The 21592-nt window shown below is 48.6% G+C and overlaps 1 protein-coding gene across 1 annotated transcript in view; it reads right to left on the bottom strand.

Moving 5' to 3' along the window:
• Window positions 1–210: 210 nt before the first annotated feature.
• ZCCHC14 (zinc finger CCHC-type containing 14) overlaps window positions 211–21592 on the bottom strand; it is a gene marked incomplete at its 5' end in the record, with an annotated part of 58110 nt that continues 36728 nt past the window's right edge. Inside the window, 10 exons of the mRNA XM_082862655.1 lie at window positions 211–3240; window positions 4376–5860; window positions 5944–6084; window positions 7314–7441; window positions 7816–7907; window positions 9385–9664; window positions 10693–10747; window positions 10829–10923; window positions 11700–11809; window positions 14453–14524. Of these exons, the coding sequence (XP_082718781.1) occupies window positions 3185–3240; window positions 4376–5860; window positions 5944–6084; window positions 7314–7441; window positions 7816–7907; window positions 9385–9664; window positions 10693–10747; window positions 10829–10923; window positions 11700–11809; window positions 14453–14524 (2514 nt within the window). The 3' untranslated portion in view covers window positions 211–3184. The remainder of the gene's footprint in view (window positions 3241–4375; window positions 5861–5943; window positions 6085–7313; window positions 7442–7815; window positions 7908–9384; window positions 9665–10692; window positions 10748–10828; window positions 10924–11699; window positions 11810–14452; window positions 14525–21592) is intronic.

Here is a 21592-nt window from a genome sequence, read left to right as displayed (position 1 = left end):
TCAGGCAAAGTTACTACCCGCTATGCATCTCCATACGTAGTGTGCCGTGTAAACTAGCTAGGTGGACTTCTTGCGATAAAGGACCTAGAATTCTAAATAGTGAATTAAAATACTGAACCTACTAACTACTGTATTAACAAGCTGACTCGTGTAATTTTTTGGAGATTATAAATGATGCTGGTTTTTTAAAATACCCAATCACATGTCTGCTTTCAAGAAAATAGCTTTTTCTTTATTATTCTAAGTGCTAGCTCCCATTTTCTCAGTGCTCTTTAGCAATTAGAAGTTTTTAACATTTATACACTTTCCAATGTTCAGTATAATCATAAAATAAAAATTAGAAAATAAGGTAAAAAATTGAGTGTTCTGCTTTAAAAAAAAAAAAAAAGATTAGTGTTTTATCCCAACGTTGTATTCTACTTCAATCTGTACATTCCACTTGCCCCATTCTTGGAGATAAAAAATGGGGTTAGAAACTTTAAAATATGACAGACTACACAGAGCAAAGTGGCTGGTGCCACACCTACCTGGTTGCCACAGCATTTGGAAACTGAGCCCACAATTTCAGGAAAATAAGTAGTTGCAAGGGTCAGTCTGATCTGTGTTTCTAGCTGATGAGGACGTCCTCTGAGGAAATGCCAAATGCTCTTTAGGCTCACTGACTGTGGTTGCTTCTGGAGAGAAATTTCATCAGAGAATACTGCTAGCAAATATTCCCAAGTTCAAGTATGGGATTCACTTGGGAAGAGGTCTCACGGAGCGGCAGCTGAATGCTTTGTGTCCTGGTGTCTCACATTTACGTTTTACCACTCTCAACTCGGAACGGCCTCACTGGAGACGTCACTCTGCACATGCACGTTCAAAGACAGCTGGAAGTTTCTCTAAGACCTCTGATGACTGGAACACAGCCACACAATGTCTGAACTTATTTCCCTCAATTTGAATGTCATACTTCAAATTGAAGTTCGTTTTAATTTTTTGTCGTATTTAACGCTAACCTCTTATATTTATCAAAACAGTTATAAGGGTAACAACAGACACACTTTCATTCCCCAATACTGACCACTAAAACAAAAAACCTAAATATGATTTTTTTCTTTTGTTATGAGACGGTTTTCAACAGTTTCACTGTGTTGAAATAGGATTTATTTAAAATAGTTCTTTGTTTAAAAAACCAAAAATTTTAAAAGTTTGGCTTTCAGCACATATCCAGGCCACTGTAAGGGCCTTCAGAAATATTAAAATCGTAAACATCAATGAACACTCTAAGTCTTCCTTAAACATAATATGACAAGTTCCAGTCTAGTACTCTTTAAGGCAAAGTTGCGTCAGTTCTCGTAATTTTGACATTTTGTAGTGTTTATAATTTAAGAGATCAATGTAACATTCCCCCAAAATGCTGTTGTAAGCATCATCATTACTTCAAAACTGTATGTAATACTGTGTACCAGGAAGAGAGAGAAGAATACAGAGGTCTGTCAATTCTGCATTGCATAGAAATAAAACTCTACTAAAATAAAACTCTTAAAAACTCTACTAAAAGCCTTTCATTAAAAAAATGTAACAACTTTCTGCTTTAGTTTCCATGAAGCAGGAAACTGATCTCAAAATTTGAAGCCTTACATCACAATGCCTCAAATTCTAGGGTATTCTTTTGATTTACACCAATTTTACATGAGGCTGATTGTCCCATTTTAAGAGTGGTCTGAGTATTGTGATTTTCTTTTTTTAAATAAATATTCAACTGGAAAATCCCTGGGCAAGACCTTACCAATCAATATTTTAATATTGAAGGCTTTAGCGTTTAAAACAATATTGTTTGAGCAGAAAATTCCCTTTAGCCTGGAAGCTTTAAGTCCCTAACTTTCGGACCAAAAGCTCTCATTGCAGTGGGGTGAAATTGAGAGCTGTGTGGTGGACTTTCTATTTCCCACCTTGGTAAAACTAGACTTCTGCAGATCTTGTAGCTCTGTCCTGTCAGTGTATTCTCTTTCAGAGTCTTACCACTTTCTATTGTAGTTTTCCAGGTAATTTTTAACGGAACTAACTATTGATACACAGCCTAATACAAAAGAAGTTGACAGGAGAAAATTTCCAATCGTTTGCTCAGAGATTATAGGACTGTATTATTGTTGTTGAAATGTCTGTCTCAAGTGTGAATCCATTAGCAGTGAGCCTTGGGGTCCTTGGGAAGTCCATGGGAGATAAAAGAACTTGCAAACTTGGCTAAGGACGTGCAGCATCCATGAGTGCCGCTCACGAGGTGTGCCGCTATCGCGTCTCTGCCAGAGTTCCTTCGTGGTGGAAGACGACAGGACTCAAAGCTCGGAAGGGCTGGGAAGGAAGGTGTCCTCAAAGCTTTGACTACTAGGGATTCTCTGGGACTTGGACCCTTTTAGAAATTAAGTTGTTGCAAGTAACTATTTCTATTTAATAATGTAGTTTAAATTTATTTGCAGGAAAAAAAAAAAAAAGAAAAAAAAAACCCTGAAACTGCTACAAGTGCTTTTAAGGAGGGAAGGAAATACTAAAATCTCTGTTGTGTACTAAATCGTGTAGCCTGCTGGTGCGGACTCTAAGAACGGATTCTCTGAGCGTCTTGCACTGACTGGTCTCAGGGAGTTTGTCTCCCAGAACTGCAGAGATGGACATCGGTTTACATTCTTCGGTAGTGCAGTCCTCAAAAAGCCCAGAGATTAGTGCCTAACCACTTTAAGAACGAAACAGAACAGAACAGAACAAAACAAAGGCGACATTTTCCCTCACCAGGGGTGTCAAGAGTCCGACTGGTAGAACTCCACTTGGAGAACTCCGACCTTCAGTTCTCGATTCCAACCTCACGTAGCTGCCCTGGAATTACGTGTGAGCCTAGAAGGACCAATTACGGCAATGCTCTTCAGGAGACGGGAGGTCTCTGCATTGCAACCAAGGGTGGAGGTGGCCAACTTTCACCCACAGTGGAGATACCCACTAGGCCAGTCCTGACATCAAGCTCCCGTCTAGGATTTTGGCAATAAAACTGAGTTTGATGCATTCCTACGCTAGGTTTTCTATCCAGTCTAGTAAAGTAAAGCACCTTTGGATTAAAAATATTGAGCTCAACAGCAACTAGACTTCTCAGTTTTGTATTTAATTTTCCTTAGGTCTCCATGGCTTAATAGTGTTCTGTTGCCAGAGAAAAATATCAATCTGTGGAGTCCAGACTTTCTGCTGGAGGGGCATATTTCAACCTAAAAGTACCTAGAGAGGGGGAAAAAAAAGAGATCAAATTTGAATCACCATAGAATTACTGCCATGATCTGTCCAAAGTTATTTCCAGAGTCACTGGTCAAGATCTGGGTGCTGGAAATCCAGACCACCTGTTCTGACCACTCCCAGCTCCCCTGGCTCCACCCCGCAAACTGGACGTTATCTTAACAAGTTTATCAAATCAGAGAAGGGGTGAAAAAGACTGAAGAGTTCCCAGTCTGTTTCTTCATTCTTTGGGAGCTCAGACAGCACAGAATTGGCCCCCTTCCTTGGGACAGGGCAAGGGAGGCCTGGCCGCCACCACAGGCCTCCGGGCTCGCTGCGTCAGGAGACGCAGCACCACCTCTATCAACGGGGGAGGGGGGCCCACAGCCCACAGTCACTCCACCTGCCACCAGACCTGATTCCAAGTTGTCTGTAAAGCTCTCCAGGTGACTAAGGGGCACAGGCAGGTCTGGAACAACCCTCAAGAGTCTCCAGAAAGCAAGTGGCTGACTATCCAAGGTCGCAGAGTGAGCAGTCGCAGGCTGGGACCAGTTTTCCCAACGCCCAGCCTAATGTTTCCAAGGAAAACAGCAAGAACAAACCCGGTGTGGCAACGACAGCCGACACACACCTGACTAAAGGAGACAAGAAAGAGTAGCAAAGGGGGAAGGAAGAAGGTGCAGCGCAGAGAGTGAGAACACCACGCAGCCGCCACACAACGCCCACGGCCATGGCCACTGCCACTCTAGACGGGGGAAGAGAGGCGGGGACAGCGAGCTCCACCTGTAGCGCCTGAACTCACACGCCACGCCCTCGGTTCTCAGTTAAACACCGGCGGCGGTGGCACTAAATCACCCATGCTTCCTCCCCAGTCACGTGGCACAAAAATAACAGACCAAGGAGCCACTGGGCCACAGCCAGCTAGCCACAATCTAAAATGAGAAGCAGGCTGAAATCACAGAGACAGTCTCAGAACCAAAGCAGACCTTCTGGGGGCTGCACAGCCCATCAAGAGTTTCGTGCTTTTTCAGAGAGCATTTGAAAAACCACTTCTTGCTTGCTTTAAAAAAAAAGGAAGTTGACTATTACTTTCACAGAAAGGACGCTCCTGTCTGGAGCTCTCCACCTCGGGGGCCTTTACCTTGCCGGTTGAAGTCCATGGACGGCTGCTTGCAGTCCTGAGCGCGGTGACCGGTGGCCCCACAGTTGTAACACGACAGATTCCCGCTCTTTTTGTGACTGGAGCCGTTGCTACTACCCACCAAGCCCTGGGCCTGGTAGACGCCCGCCGCCCCCATGAAGTTCTGCACGGGCGGGACGGTGAAGGCCGACTGGCCGCCCAGCACGGGCTCGGGGCCCACGCCGCTGCTGTAGGGCGAGTGCACGACCGGGAAGGCGCCGCCGCCGTACTGCTGGGCGCCCACGTAGCCACTGCCGCACATGGGACTGAACGGCAGGAACGGAAAGGGGAAGACGGACGGCCCCGAGAACGGGTGCTGGAAGTAGTTGGCGTAGCTGACAGTTAGGCCGCTCGAGCCGCAGCTCCCGCTGCAGCCGCAGGACGTGCACACGACGCAGCCGGGGGGCGGGGCGGGCGCGGGCTGCTGGGGCGCCGGCTGCTGCTGATGGTGGTGGTGGTGGTGGTGGTTCTGGGCCGAGGCGGGGAGGTTTCCGGGGGAGCCGCCACCGCCGCCGCCGCCGCCGCCGCCGCCGCCGCCACTGCTGCTATAGAAGCTGCTTTCGGGGACCGAGGAGAGTGCGGGGCTGGAGCTGGGGGCGGGGCAGCTGGGCACGGTGGCCATGTTTGCAAAGGACGTGGCAGGGTGGCTACCGGCAGAGGCAGTGTTGCTGTTTGCGCAGAAGCTGCCCTGCAGGGGGCCCACGGGCACACTGCTCATCGCAGAGAAGGCAGCTTTGGTGTTGGCTGTGTACAGAGCAGTCCGAGGGTTTATTATGGCAGGGGGCACGCTTATTTGCACGTTGCCGGAACAGGACGTTTGCCCAGACACGGCAGAGTCTGCAGGGACAGATGAAGACACCAGAAGTTTGATGGGTGGCCGAGCCACATGGAAGACGGTGCTGGACGTCCCTGCGGCAGCAGTGCTGGTCTCCACCACCAGGGCCGGCTGCTGTGCCGGCTTCATCACCCTGTCGAGGGCGGACGCGTGGACGACTTTGGTGCGGGGACCAAAGGAGACGGTGGGCGACACAGAGCTGCTCTCGGTGAGTCCAGAAAGGACCTGCATGGGCTGATGGGGGGTGGACGCGGGTAGCATGTCCATCATGGTGCTGCCAAAGTTCTTGTCCACTTTGATGCCGCTTCTTGGTCCAGAGACTTTACTGCGCTCCTCGAGAGACAGCAGCGAGTGCACAGAGGACGAGAGGAGCTTCATGTCCGCGCCCCCCCTCTCCGCCTTGTGCACGGAGTTCAGCATCCGGATGGGCGCGATGTGCGAGGCCGCCGTCATCATCTGCGGGGGCAGCGGGTGGTGGCCCGACGGATTGGAGCCTGCTTCGTTCTGCACGGGGAGGACCTGGGCTGTGGGCCTGGCGGAACTTGAAGTGAAATGGTTCAGCAGCATCACAGGCTTCTCTTTGTCAGAGCCCTCCAAGTGGATCTCCACACCTAGAGAGGTGGAAACAGCGTCAGCACAGCTTCCGCAGACCAGGGCGCGGCAGCACAGCGCGAGCCACACGGGGCGTGCTTACGTCTGTCGTTCTCCTCCGCGCTGTCCGAGCTCTCTTCCCGGGCCTGCACGCCCATCGGGCTGGGCGAGGAGCTGGAACACTCAGAGGAGCTGCCTTCCCGGGCCGTCTGGTGCGGGGGCTGCGCCACCTCCACCCGCAGTGCTGCGGAGAAGGCACAGGTGACAGCCCGGAGGTGGCACCAAGCTCCGCGAGCCACGGGATGCCAACGGGGGCTGTGCCAGCCGGCGCCGACCGCGCCCTCTCCCACCCGCATGCATGCCTATCGGGCTCATTTTCTATCCTGTCCCTATTCATACAGGGCCGAGGCTCACAAGCTCGCCAGGCGGCAGACGCACACGTGGCCGTGCTCTCAGCCTCCCCAAGCAGACGCTGCAGGACAGGAAAAGGACCCCCAAACCACCGGGTGCTACGACAGCCACACTCCACAGACAGACACCTCCGTTTTCTGAGGACCGGGGATATAAGACCTTTTCAGTCAAATAAGCACTGAAAAGATGCACTGACATTTTTTCTTCCTGGTTTACTGTCACTCTTGATATTTCTAGTGCATGAAGAAAACAGCAGAATAGCTGTTACCGTGACCCTCCCCCTCCTGCCGAGGAGAGGACGGCAGGGAGAAGAGGAGGAAGGCTGGGGGCGCGGCATCAGGGACTTCAGGATGGACCTGCAGGGCAACGGCCTGAAGCCGCCTCCACACCTGCCGTGGTGGGGCGGGGGCGGGGGGGCGGGGGCGAGCCTGTCATCTATTTTGCATACTTCCTACTCTCTCCCTTTCACCAGAGCAGTTTCTGGGTCTAATGCTTTTGCCCAAACCACTTCAGGCGAGTCACCAGTCTCCAGCTTCTAACACAAACGTCCCTTCTATTTTCCTGTCGCAGAAACTATAAAAGCTAAAATAATGAAAAGTAACTCTTAAGTATGAGAAAATGGAAACAGCAAAGTCCCAATTTTGGGACTTCCGTGGTGGCTCAGTGGTCAAGAATCCACCTGCCAATGCAGGGGACACGGGTTCAAGCCCTGGTCAGGGAACTAAGATCCCACATACCGCGGAGCAACTAAGCCCGTGCGCCCCAACTACTGAGCCCACGAACCTAGAGCCCATGCTCTGCAACAAGAGAAGCCACTGCAATGAGAAGCCTGCGCACCACAATGAAGGGTGGCCCCCGCTCGCCGCAACTAGAGAAAGCCCACGCACAGCAACGAAGACCCAACACAGCCAAAAGTTAAATTAATTAATTTAAAAATAAAATAAACTAAAATAATGAAAAGTAACTCTAAGCACTAGAAAACAGAAAGGGAAAAGGGGCGTGACCTGTGGCCTGGCCCTCCTCCGAAGGGTCCCAGGTCCAGGCGCGCCCGGCCCCACCCACCTGCAGCATGGCTGCTTCGCACCGGCTGCACAGGCCCCACGTGGCTGGTGGGGGGAACGCGGGCCACTCCGCTGCTGCTGACTGGGGGAGGGGCCGAGGGGTTCAGGCACCGTTTCTCTGACTTCTCCCTGTGCGACAGGAAAGCACAGCAACAAGCGAGCGTTCAGTTCTGCTGCAGAGCCTCTCCGTGTTTCAGTCTCTGCTTAATGCAGAGCCTCTCCGTGTTTCACAGTCTCTACTTAATGCAGAGCCTCTCCGTGTTTCAGTCTCTACTTAAGAAGGCTGATTTCCGCCAAAATAATCTCCAGGGTGGAAGATAATGCATTCTGACTTCTCAGATTCACTCTAAAGGGTCCTTCCTAGCAAACCAAAGCCACATTTGTAGAATCTTAAGAGCATTAATTAAGGTTTGATAAGCAATCAGCAGTAATAAGTCCTAGCATCTGTTCCGCATGTTAGAAACTAAAATGAAGACACATTCTGTAAACAATCTCACACTCACTTCTCCAACTCCAGCTGAGTCTTGAGCTTCTTCTTTGCTCCCATGGTGAGGGATTCAAATTTATTTAGATCTTCTTCCGTAAGGCTCAGAAACTTCCACAGAAGAAACAAATTACAAAGTGTGAGAATTAATTAGGATTCTGAAGACAAAGAACTTGGAGTTTAATTTCATAAACGTATTCTACCTCTAGGATATGTAAACAGATCAAACTTAAGTAGATAATAAAAGACTGGGGATCGCTGTCAAACATTTACTTGCTAAATGACTTGGTGTCCAGGGTCCAAAATATAAGACGCTCATTGTGCGTCTGAGGGTCATGGGCTATGCCCACTGAGCCTTCAGCACAGGCGTCCGAGTGACAGCTGGGTGAAGACTGGGCACCTGGAAGGTCCGTGCTATGCGGGCAGGAGACTGAAACAGTGTTCTGCGTCTCAACTGCTGCAGAGATGCAGCTGGTGGAAGTGTCTCCCCTCCCGGGGCTCTCCCTCCAGCGACAGGAGCAGTCTTCTTTAGTGGCTCTTTTTTCTTGAAATCATGGTCATTTTAGGGACAACAGCAACTTTGTTGGGTAGCCAGTGATCCAGAAAAGTAGATGCCATCCAAACCGAACGGCGACCTAACTCACTGGCCTCATACTAAGAAAAAAGATGATACTTGGTTCTCACAACGGTCCATAACATGATTTGTGATCTTAGCCTTTTCAACTCATACATTACGCTAAAACTTTTTAAACTGATCATGACCAAGGTTAGTAAAATCTGTTGTTTTTAAGACTTGTGAATCCTAAACTGAGAGTATTGAAAATTTACTTAAAATGTGTTTTTTATTAGCAGTAAAAGCTTGATTTCTAGATTCTTCAATTGCAGATTTTTGGACAAACGGAACGTTTGTAGAGATAAAAGGCACCAAGTCACTTTATCCAGCAGGGGGAGCTCAGAGTTCAAACATCACATACAGGTCCAATTTACTTTTACCATTGACACTGAAACTTAAGAAATTTCAGAATTTTTTTAACAGTGAAAAAATGCTCCTTGTCAAAACTGTATTGTAAAAGATAACTGCTATGTAGGATTTCTTGAAAGCCATAAAATTCATCTATTCCTTTAGCTCTAAGAGCCTACATGAAGGCAGGTCATCAGACAACCCTTTTGCACTGGGCTCTTGTAAAAGGCTACGCTGAGGGGCATCTAAGAAAGGGGGACGCGGGGCCCACAATTCACTACCTCTACCCACTGAAGGGCTGCTGGAGACATAGCCCTCAGTCACAGACAGTGAGTGTCTCGTTTGGGAAGACCCCAAACTATCTTAAGAAAGCTGTTTACAGACAACTGTGATCCAGTTTTTGCTTCAGCTGCAGGTCGCCTCCAAATTCAAATCCACGGCCCCTCCAGCAAGCTCACAGGACTTGTGGGGACACGCATCTGCAGGTGTTAAGGACCAGGTGGTATCACCTCCACGACACACACGCTGCAGAAACCCAACTCAGTTCCTCTAGGAATGAGGTCCAAAGAATGACGGGTTACCTGAGACAACAAGCACGTTCTCGCTGCCTGCTAGTAACCAACGTACCTTCTCCATCGTGAGCTGTTTAAAGACAGGGTAGTACTTGTGCAAACGCAGTTTCCGAAGCCAGTCTAAAATCCCATTTTGCTCCTGGGTCTGCGGGGCCTGCAGGCTGGAAGGCATCAAGATGGCGGGCGAGCTGTCCATCGGGGTCCGGTAGGCCAGAGCTGAGCCTGCACCCCCCGTGTGCGAGCAGTGGGGCAAGGCGGACGTGCTGGCCGAGTGCTGCACGTGATGCTGGGCGCCGCCCTGAGATGACGGGATGCCGGCCACTCCGCACACAGGCCTGCGAGGACAGCAGACAGGTAGTTTTCAAAAGACCACGGCCTCCACCGAGGACCAGCTCCTACAGCCTGGACTGCATCTGCAGCCATGTCCACTGCTGGCGCCAGAGCTACTGCCACCACCACCCTGGGGTGAACGTCTGAAGGCGTGGACATGTGCGTGCGCAGACGTGTATGTACCCATCTAGATGCTGCGCTTGAGTACGTGTGTACATGTTATGTACATGTACACGTCTGTGTGTCACCACCAGACTTGTGGCTTTGCTGCCTAGTTTCTTTCTGTTGCTTCTATCACAGGATGATACTGATAATCATATATTAAAACTCCAAAATCTTTAATATTCAAATTAATTTTTTTTTTGAAAAGTAAATTCTAGAAAGCTGAAGGACCAAAGCATCATCCTCTGTCCCTACCCCTTCCACACTAAACTGCAAACTGACATATTACATGTTTACACACTCCAGGCAGAGGGTGAAGAAAGTCAGCACCTTCAAAGACCTCATTACCTGACTAGAGCTCACAGAACCGTGTGTGTGTGTGTGTGTGCACGCGCACGCGTGCACACACCGTCTGTGATGTTAGCCCATCTTAATGCTGGCTGTCAGTCCAGATGTGCAGTCTGTCTGTCACCCGCGCACTGCCACCATCACTGTTGGGCCCCGTGCTGGCAGAGGGGCCTCCAGAGCAGCGACTCTGGCCCTTCGTGGGCTTAATCACTCCCCAGGAGCTTGTAAAAATGAAGATTCTCAGAAATTTTGGTTGCCTAGAATGTGCAGGGCCCAGAAACTGGCATTTGCAATAAGGGTCTTTGGGAATTCTAATTCCAGGGGCTCCGAGAACCACTTTTTTTTTTTTTTTTTAAGAAATCAAAAAGTGGATTATCTCTATCCAATTCTTCTCTCAATATTATTACTCAAGACTAAGATCAAGAGTGACTTAACTCTAGAAACAACTATTTACACAAAATGAAAAGTAAGCTCTGTAACAAGGCTGACTGGAAATGTGTTGGTTACATGGTAGAAGTCTCACCTTCCAGACACGCCCATCATGGTACCGACTTTAGACAGGGAAGGGTTGCCAGGACCTACAAGTTAAAATAGATATAATTTATTTACAGACCATAAAAATGTTTCTACTTTTATTGAATTATATTTTACAAACTCACTTGGACTTTGAAGCTGTTGGGTGGGAGATGAAGTGCTGAAAAATTTCTTAACATGGTCATTTTTTAATATGTGAGAAGGTAATGAAGCCAAATACCTAGAAATGAAACAGAGTGGTTTTATCAGCATCAAAACGTGTTACCAAAAAGTAACTGGCAGAGAAATTTTAATTTTCAATTAAGAGATATATATAGCAGAGAAAAACTAAACAGAAGTGCCTTAACCTATATTCTTCCTGCTTTATTCAGTTTCATTCTTGGTATGATTCATACTGTTTCCTGGTGCCCCTTTTCCTTATTTACACTGTACTACGCTGTATGAATTGAGTCTCTCAGGGCCCACGACCCGGGCCATGAGCACAGCTGGGGCCGTCACAGCTGCTGTGTGGCACTCTGATGTTGGCCCCAGTCCCCGGGGCCCTCTGTGCGCACGTACAAGACCAACGCGCCAGGACGTCATCAAGGGTCCAGAGCCACCGGGCCCAAGAGACTTTTTATTAGGTCCTCATTTTATCCTTTCAACTATAGGACAGAAGCAGATTTTATTTCATTAAGACTGTCAAAATTACATTAAATGGTGGCATACACTTTGAAATTCCTTCACTTATATATTCTCAAAATCATGCCTAGATTATTAAACTCCTTCAAATTCTCCATAACTGATGAAAACCCCTAGAGGCAAACAGGAGACCTGAACCATCCGGACCGCATGTCACCTGAGGAGCCCCTCAGATGCCTATAGGCAGCTCACGTCGGGCCCCGCCCGCGCTGCAGAGGGCCATCGGCGGCTGCCCGCACTGCACAGGGCCATCGGCGGCCACAGCGCCGCAGGGGGGCCGCTGGCTGTGGCCTCGGGTGGGGTGACGAGCATTACCTCAGGTCCGCTTCCAGATCCATGTGGTTTCGCTCTACATAGAATGCATCTGGGCCAGCTAAGCAAGGAATGAATTTCTCCAAATTTTCTTCAGGACACAGCTGAGATAACTGAAAGACGAAAAGGCATAGGAAGTATGTCACAATTCATCTTACGGAACCAGAACTCCTCACTGCGGGAAACACTTGGGCAGGTCCTGGCTGCTGACACCTGCTGCTGTGATTCTGGGAGCCACCTGGGCTTCTGCGTCCACTTGGGACGCAGGAAGCAACGACCCACCACGACATCAAGAAGAAGCTCGACACCCCACACCGCTGTGCCTGCTCTGAGCCCAGCAGAGGGCTGAGCTGCAAGGCCACCAGGTGAACCGAATTCCAAGACGGACCTGCCCCTCTGAGGACACAGGGCACGGGAACTGTCTCAGCCGTGGCAGAGCCCGCGGGAGAGATGGCTGCCGTACAAGCAGGTAGAAGAGATCGGCTGGGATGAACACATCCCCACAGGCTGAGTGTGCGTCAGACAGCAGTCAGCCCGGAGCCCAGACACAGGGGGCCTGTGTCCTCATTCCCGAGCTCCCTTCCACAGGTGGGGAGGCTGGAGAGAGTCTGCACAGGTGGCACAGGGGTGAGGCAGCTGCCCCCGGGGGTGAGGCTGGAAACCCCATGCCTTTCCCTGGAGCCTGCTCTCAATCCAAAGCAAAAAGCCTGTAACCCGCCGGGGGAGGGACGAGATTGCTCGTGCTCCCAGAGCTCAAGCAAAACCCCCCGTTTCTGGGGGCTGAAATGCCTTCATGCCTCTGGAGGAGGAGGGGAAAGTCCTCCCGGCACCAGGTCACAGGCAGAGATACCCTGCTTCTCAGGGAAGATGAAAACAAAACCCCTCTGGCCCCAAGGAAGGGGCAAGAAAGCCCTCCTGAGCCGAGTCAGCTGCTGCTGGGGAAGGAAGGGGCAGGGATGCTGAGAAAGGCCCCCCACGACCCTGTGGCTAGAGCTGAGGCTGCACCAGCAGGACGGGGAACCGCTCCACCCTCACCGCGCATGCATCGCCACGCAACAGGTGACAGCAGTCTCCCAGGGAGGGAGGAGTCAGCGGAGCAGGGAGACCCCTCTGTGCCACAGGTGAAGCAAGACCACGCCAGCCTCCTCTCAAGGCTCAAGGCACCAGCAGGCCTCCCTGGAGGAACCTGAGGCCTGTGGTGCAACAGCAAAACCCAAACCCAGCTCCGCTCCTGATGAGATCAACCTGAAGCCCCACCGCCGGTCCGACAGACGCAGCAGCAGGCCCGTCTCCAGGCTGGTTTCTAGACGTGACGTCTCACATTCAGTCAAAAATTATAAGATAAAAAAGAGGGGGCAGTCTATCATCAAGATAATCATCGGAACCAGACTGGAAAATAACCCAGATGTTGGCACTATCACACGAGGACTTGAAAATAACTGCTGAACATACTAAAGGACTTCGTTTAAAAAAATGAACAACATGCATGAACGAGTGGGAAATTTCATCAGAGAGATGGAAACTTTCTATTAAAAGACATCATCAAACGGAAAAGCTACAGAAAACAAAAGAACAAAAAAACCCCAAAATCATGGTACTAGAGATGAAGAATTCAGCGCGTCAGCAACCTGGGCAGAGCTGAGGAGAAACGTAAGTAAACTTGAAGACGGGGTCACGTACACATGATTCAAGGCCCGGAAGAAGAGAGAGTGGGGCAGGAGAAATATCTGAAGAGATAATGGACAAGAAGTTTCCAAAATTACTGACAGACAGCAAGGCAGAGACCAGGAAGGGCAGAGAACCCCAAGCCAGGTGAGTATCAGCCACTGCAAACACCCAGACAAAAGGGTGGCAAAGTCGGCCGGCATCAGCGGAGTCCAGAGAAGCGCTTTTTCACAAGACAAGAGGATAGGCACAAAGGAGAGGAAATTCAGTGTTCTAAGTGGTGCAGAGGAATCAGGGAACCCCCGGGGAGGATCACTGATCAATCCTAGAAAGCACAGCACTGTGGCGTCCTTCAGCGTATGGCAGGCCGAAGTAAGGGGCACACGCAAACAACTTCTGCCCAAGCTTCTCACACAGGATCCATCCACTCGATTCTCTCCTACGGGATTACATCCTTAATTTTATAATCAAATGGCAAGCCACACTTTGGAGACACTTCAGCTATGTTATTCCACACAACAAAGGTGACTACTTCAGCTGAACAACTGCGGCAAAGACAGTGGTTCACTGCTCCAGCACAGGCCAGGCCAGGGGACTTTAGACACACAGGTGTGTACGTATGTAACACGTGTACATGGGGGTAAAGAGGTAATTCTTTAGTAGTGCAGCTTGTTCAAACGGTATTTTTTGAATCAATTTTAAACCAAACAGGTTGTACATCATCTGTATTTCAACTTTAAAAAATAAAAACAAACAGGAAAATTCAATATGTAGACGGAATAAGGTGGAAAAAGGTGAAGTGTCCGCCCACTGCCTCCACGTGGGCCCCTCACTCAGCCTCAGCCGAGCTGTAACAAAACACCCCTTGGGCACCTTCACACTCGCATCTTTCTGTCCCATCTCGTTCTCCGCAACCGGAAGGAATGTGGACCGTGGCCCTGAGGGCCACTCGCCCTGTTGGAGCACGAATCCCCGGCACTGCACTCACTGCACCCGCTGAAGGCTGCAACCACGGAAATTACCTGGCAGTCCAGTGGACCGTGGGGAATGAGACCCTTTTAATTTTTGTAAGAGCCCTTAAATCACCTTACCTTGGAAATAAATTCAGTCACTTCAGAGGAAGATTTGGTTACTGATGTTACTGAAGAATCAGACCACAAGACCTTAAAAACAAATAAACAAACCTTAAAAACAGACGCCACATACTTAATTCCCAACACACTTGTCCAGGGATTCGTGGCCGGTACAGGCGCGGTAGTGGGACGAGCCCTAGTGCGCCTCTTGCCTGGAGCGTTTATATACCCCTTGGTTTGTTACAGAAAGAATGTTCACGTAACTCAAGTGCATTAAAGCTTAGCTTCCTGTTTTGCGCAATTATTCAAAGATCAGTGTTATCACTCAAGTGTGGAGTCTAAGGCTGCTCCTCAAAGCGTCAGAAAGTCCCTGACGACCCCAACTGCGGGTATGTGTGTGAGCACGTCATCCTCACGTTGACCTCCTCTGTTCAGGTCAGTCTACGCAACTGTGGATGTGGAATCAAGAGATTACCAGAAACGAGCCCATCCAAACAGTAAGTACTCCATACATGTTCAGTGCTGGGGGCAGGCTGACGGGAGGAGGCCAGGTCCCAGCCCTCAGGAATCTGACAGAACTGGGGGCGGGGGTTGACACAGGCCAGGGCAGTCAGTACCAGAATAGCGGGGAACATCCTCCATCGCAGGGGGCGGGGTAAGAATTCGGGGAGAAAACATCAGAAAGGTCTTTCTGGAAGTTCTACAAAGCCCGGTGTGTCTGTTTTCCCTTCCTGCACCTACGACAGCAGCAGTTTTAGTTCATGACTCCACAAATGGACTGTACGTTCCCCGGGGCAGAGGGCTTTCCTGCACTGAGGAAAGCGTGAGCTGAACTCAGAAGGCGCGAGAAGGACAGAGGGGACAGGATGAGATGGGAGGGAAGCAGGGTCCATGACAAGAAGGGTTAAACCACGAACGAGGACGTTGACCCTAAAATCCAGAAGGAGCGTTGGAGGATTTCAAGTCGGGAAATAAAATGACTGAGTGTATTTTATCACCAATAGGAAAGCGTTGTATTTACACTGATTTAGAGAAAACAGGCTGGAGACACCAAACAACTCTCATGCTCTCCTCCCACCCCGCGCTGGCCTTCATCTTCTGAGAAGCAGCCCAGCATGTTTGCTGACGGTCTCCGGGGCCTGAAGCGCTGGCCATCTCTCCTCTCTGTTGAAATTCACGTGAGTTCCTCTCTGCTCTGGTGGCTGTCACATCACATAACAATTACTAAGGTATGTTTTTCAAGCCCCCACAAAATACAAGCCAATCAAGGAAAGGGACCTCTCTTCTTCATCTCTGAATTCCCTGTGCCTCCCAGAATTTATCAAGGCAAGTGCTGGCATTTCTGAATGAACGTGCTGTGCCGTCCCAAATCTACCTACACTAAAATCAAAGCACCTACGCCATTTTTTCTGTCTAAAATAATTAAATCTTTTTAACAACACTAAAAGGAAGTTTGGGGGAGAGTGAGCTGCTCCGCACATAAAACACCAGTAACATCCAGGATTAAAGGTGAGAACTTTCTAGCATTAGATGTACGACCCCAAAGTACGGCTGACGTGGTTTTCTCAGTAAAATATGCCGCATGTCACGTGGCACGAACGCACCCTAACCCAACTAAACCCAACACCCAAATGGGGAGCACGGCATGGACACACCATTCTATGCTGAAACAGACAATCTGCTTCCCTGACAATTATATATTTTAAATAGGCGCAACTATTCTAGGTTGTCTGCTCCTGGTATACTTTTCTTTGACTTCCAAAAGGACTTGCTGCTCCAACCAGGGGCAAGGACTGGAAACCAGCAGACCTCAGCAGCACTCTGCTCTGCAGGTGACGCAGGCTGGCCTGACCCAGTCCCCTGAGGAAACCCCCTGACGCAGGCTGGCCTGACCCAGTCCCCTGAGAGGGCGGGCCCCTGGAGGGGCATGGACACGGGAGAGCAGCCTCGCACTGTGCCACGTGCTAGAGACACGTGATCTACCATGTCCAAGACAGCATCGATCATAAGCTACCCCACTGCTGATGTACCACCAAGAAGAAACACTGCCAATCAAATGACGGCCCAGTGTTTTTCTACCACCATAGTCGCTCAAAGAGCCACTGAGACCTGCTGAGATGGATTTTAATGTATCTTAAACATACACAAAAGAGCATGGGGACTTCCCTGTGGCACAGTGGTTAAGAATCCGCCTGCCAACGCAGGGGACACGGGTTCGAACCCTGTTCTGGGAAGACCCACACGCCGCGGAGCAACAAAGCCCGTGCGCCACAACTACTGAGCCTGCCCTCTAGAGCCCGTGAGCCACAACTACTGAGCCCTCGTGCCACAACTACTGAAGCCCGCACGCCTAGAGCCTGTGCTCTGCAACAAGAGAAGCCACCGCAATGAGAAGCCCGCGCACCGCAACAAAGACCCAACGCAGCCAGAAAAAGAAAAGCACGGTATGCACAGAATACATAAGGGTACTGAGGATTTCTTCACGCTCAGAGTCTAACTCCTCTGACCCACTGTCCGTCTCAGCTCTCAGCACCCTCTGGAGAAGGGGGAGCAGCGTCTTCTTCACTCACACAGGCAGCAGCTCAGGCAAAGGCCCTGCCACTGCTCAGGCCACAGCCCTCACGTGAGCAAGCGGCCCAGAGCCACCAGACCTGCCACCAGACCTCTGAGGAGCTCTGAAGTCGAATACAAGGACAGGCAAAGCAGTCGCAAAGAACAAGGCAGCCTGGAGCTGGCACGGACCATGCACTCAAAACTCGCTTTTAGGACTAAAAACTATCAACGAGATTCTCAGTGAACTAAGAGCAGACAGCATCGCCAAGAACAGGATGCTATGAGAAAAGAATCGCCAGGGAACAGAGGTCTCTGTTGTTAAAAACAGGACAGCAGAAGTGAGACATTCACTTCAAGAGATGAAAGATGAGGGAATCTTCCGCAGGATAGATCAAAGTCAAAGGGAAAGAAAATAGAGGAAAAACTAAATAAAACAGAGGACCAGTCTTGAGGTCCAACAGGCAGACAGCAGGAGTTCCAAAACAAGAAAACTGAGAAAAACAGGACACAGGAAATCAAAAGGAATGATTCCAGAAAAGGAACTCAAATTAATGGACTTAAGTTAAAAGGGCCGACTTGCATCTCAGCACAGTGGATGGTAACCTACACCCAAGCCTGGCTCTGAGAAATGTGCAAAGGCTGGGGACTAGGAGGAGATCCTAAAACCTTTAGAAATGACAACAGGGCCAACACCGGGCCAGGAGCCAGAGCAGATCGTGCTTCTCAAGTGCAACACTGCAAGACAGTAAACAAGAAGTGCTTCCGAGTGCCTAAGGAAAATGACGCCTGCTCTAGAACTGTATGCCCAGTCACATGTCAGGTCAGATGGATGAAGACACTGCCAAACAGAAAGCCAGAAACCGTACCTCCCCAGGACCCCTTTCTAAGAAGCTACTAGAACAACTATTAAAACCTAGAACTAACCCAAGGCAATAGATGAGTTAAGAGCTGAGAACAGGGTATCAGAGCCAGGAGGGAGGAAGGGACCCCGCGGGTGATGGTACGGGGGCCCCGCAATGAGACTGCAGCAGGCCGAGTCCAGGTCGGAGCAGGGCCGTAGCTCCAGAGACGACACCGATGGAATGCGGGATGCATTTGAACACCACCAGGGAAAACTTCAGGGGTGACTTTGTTTTCTAAGTACTTGTTCACAAGCAACAAACAAACAAAAAGAGACAATTAACTCCAGGTAGAATAAAGTATCGGAAAGGAAAGGTACTAAATAAGCATATACCACATGGCTTGGGTAGCAACAACCTTCACACAGTCAGGCTAATTATCATACAAGCAATGAGGTGTATTATCACAAGAAACAGTTCCCTGCTCCTCCGGGTGATGTAGGCACAATTACTGGACTCTCTGCACACAGAGAGCTGATGAAAACAACTAAAGAAAAGAAAAACAGTTGTCAAGACTCATCCTTAGCTAATAGTGATAAAATGTTCAGAGCAGTTAAGACTGTTTCAAGATGGAAAACTTCTAAAGAAAAGATACAGCACTAAAATAAAATGTAATGTCTGGATTCTTAACAAAGACTGGCATAAAAAGAATGGGTCTTTTAATGAGTATTGCTCCACAGTTCCTTTTAAGTCAATACAGCTCTCCCATCTACAGGCGTTTCAACTGTTCGCGTAATCTTCTGATGTTTTTTTCCCACCCTGTCCTTCATGTGTAATAAGTATACTTTAAAAAAGTTTTAGTTATTCAACAGTGAATTTGGAAAAGCTGGTAAAATTTGGACATTTCACATGTACACAGATATAAAATAATTTTTGTATTTTAAAAGATTCTGTCATTTTCTTCCTGTATTTGCTTTCCTCAGTAACTAGTAATTACAACTTCAGCAAAAACAAAACCAACTCCATGAAAAAAAAGAACAGGAAACTCAAACTCCTGCTCGCAGTCCATTTGTTACTTACGTCTTCCTATAAAATAACAACCTTTCATTTGTCTCCTGGAAAACAATGACACATAAAAACTAAAAGTAGAGACAAACAAAGCTGAGAAAAAGGGGAGGGGGAAGTCGCTGACTTCTCCTTGAATGAGTGAAAGCTTTCAGAAAAAACCGCTTCTCGAGTCTTCCTATACTGTTAGCAATAGAGGGTCCATCTCACCGTGGCTAAGGCAGAGACTCCTAATAAAGTTCTTTATTGTTCTGGCCACAGCACAATAGCTATTTATATCCATGTTCAAAAGACAACCTATTTAAAGGACAATTTATCCTAATTATTTAGGGCTCTGTGGACAAAAATTAATCCTCAGGTAAACTTCTTTCTTTCTTTCTTTCTTTCTTTGGCTGCATTGGGTCTTCGTTGCTGTGTGCGGGCTTTTCTCTAGTTGCGGCAAATGGGGGCTACTCTTCACTGCGGTGCACGGGCTTCTCATGGTGTTGGCTTCTATCTTATTGCGGAGCATGGGCTCTAGGCGCGTGGGCTTCAGTAGTTGTGGCACGCGGGCTCAGTAGTTGTGGCCCGTGGGCTCTAGAGCACAGGCTCAGTAGTTGTGGTGCATGGGCTTAGTTTCTCTGCAACATGTGGGATCTTCCCGGACCATGTGTCCCCTGCAACGGCAGGCGGATTCCTAACCACTGTGCCACCAGGGAAGTCCCAATCCTCAGGTGATGTTTTTAAAGGTTTTACTGAATATAACTGACAATGAAATGCACATATTTAAAGTGTACAATCTGACCAGTTTGGACATACGTATACACCCATGACACCATCACTCCGATCTATATAATGAACATACCCACCAGTCCCTCCGCAGGAAGCTACTGATCTGCGTTCTATCACTGCAGTTATTTTGCATTTTCTCAATTTACATAAATAAACGCATACAGTGTATGCTCCTTTTTTCTGGTTTCTTTCACACAGCACGATTACGCACTTTCCCCCACACTGCCAAGTGTATCAGTAATTCACTCCTCTATTCTGAACGCTGAACTGTGTGGCTGCGATACCACAGTGTATATCCAGTCTCCTGATAATGGATATTTGGGGCGTTACAAACAAAGCTGTTATGGACATTCGTGTACAAACCTTTGTACGAACGTGTACTTTCATTTCCTTTGGTTATTGACCTAGAAGCGGGACCGATGAATCAGATTTTAGGGATATGTTTGACTTTTTAAAAACTGCCAAACTGTCTTCCAAAGTAATCTCACCATTTTACACTCCCATGGCAGTCCTTCCACACACCTGCCAGCAGCTGTCAACTTCAGCCACTGTGACGGGCGTGCAGGATGAGCTCACCGTGGTTTTAATCCGTGTTTTCCTAATGGCTACCGATGCTGAACATCTGTCACGTGTGCTATTTGCCATCCATACATCCTTCTTGGTAAAATGTTCACTTTTTTTATTGGGTTATTTTCTCACCACTGAGTTTTGAGAGTTCTTTTTCTAGTTTGAATACAAATCCTCTATCAAACGTGCAATTTACGAATGGTTTTCTCCTAGTCTGTGGCTTGGCTTAACTTTCTCCACGGTGCCTGTCAAAGAGCAAGTTTTAAACTCTGATGAAGTTTAATTCACTTTGTCTTTTATGGCTCATGTTTTTGGTATCCTACCTAAGAAATCTTTGCCTGTTTAAGTCACAAACTTTTCTCCTATGCTTTCTTCTAGAAGTTTTATGGTTTTACGTCGTACATTTAGGTCCGTGATCAGTTTTGAGTTAATTTCTATATAAAGGGTGAGGTTTGATGAAGGTTCCTTTTTTTGGCATATGGTTATCTGCTCCTGAACCATTTGCTGAAAAGACCGTCTTTTCTTCACTGAAATGCCTTTATACCTTTGTCAATAATCAGTTGACCAGGGTGGTGTGGCGTCCGGGGCCCTTAGCCCGAAGCAGACGCGGCCTGGCCTGCGGGATAGAGCAGTCGCCACCGCCAGGCCCCGAGCCGACCCCAGGGCCACCCTGCAAGGAGCCGCGGGCAGCGGGAGCCTGAGTTGCTGCCAGTGCTGGCACCAAAACTGACAAGCTGCTCCTAAAATTCACATGGAAATGCAGCATCCCCAGAAGAGCCAAGACGATCCTGAAAAAGAAGACCAAACCTAAGAGGACTCACACTTCCCAATTCCAACGTCAAAGCCACAGTACTCAAGACAGAGCAGTGCTGGCCTAACAACAAGAGAGATGAATGGAACTGAGAGTCCAGAAACAACCCCTCACAATTTCGCTCAACGGATTCTCAGCAATGGTGTGAAGACCCTTCAGTGGGGGAAAGAATGGTCTTTTCAACAAATGGTGCTGTCCAATAAAGATGTTAAAAAAATTGTAAAATAAACAAACAAACAAAGGGTGCTGGACAACAGGACGTCCACATGCAAAAGGACACATTCGAACCCCTACCTCACACCATACACAAAAAATCAATTCAAAATGCATCGAAGACCTAAATGCAAAAGCACAAACAATACAATTCTTAGCAGAAAACACACGAGTGAAGCTCTGCGACCTTGGCTTAGGCAACGACTTCTTAAATATAATACCAAAGCACAAGGAATGAAAGCAGAAGTAGGGAAACTGGACTTTATCAAAATTTAAAACTTTTGTGTGTCGAAGGACAGCATCAAGAAAATGAAGAAAATTCCCACCCAATGGAAGAAA

This window comes from Leucopleurus acutus, assembly GCF_964270905.1.
Source record: "Leucopleurus acutus genome assembly, chromosome: 20".
NCBI lineage: Eukaryota > Metazoa > Chordata > Mammalia > Artiodactyla > Delphinidae > Leucopleurus > Leucopleurus acutus.
Note: the sequence above shows the minus strand (reverse complement) of the source record. Positions and strands in the feature narration are given on the sequence as shown.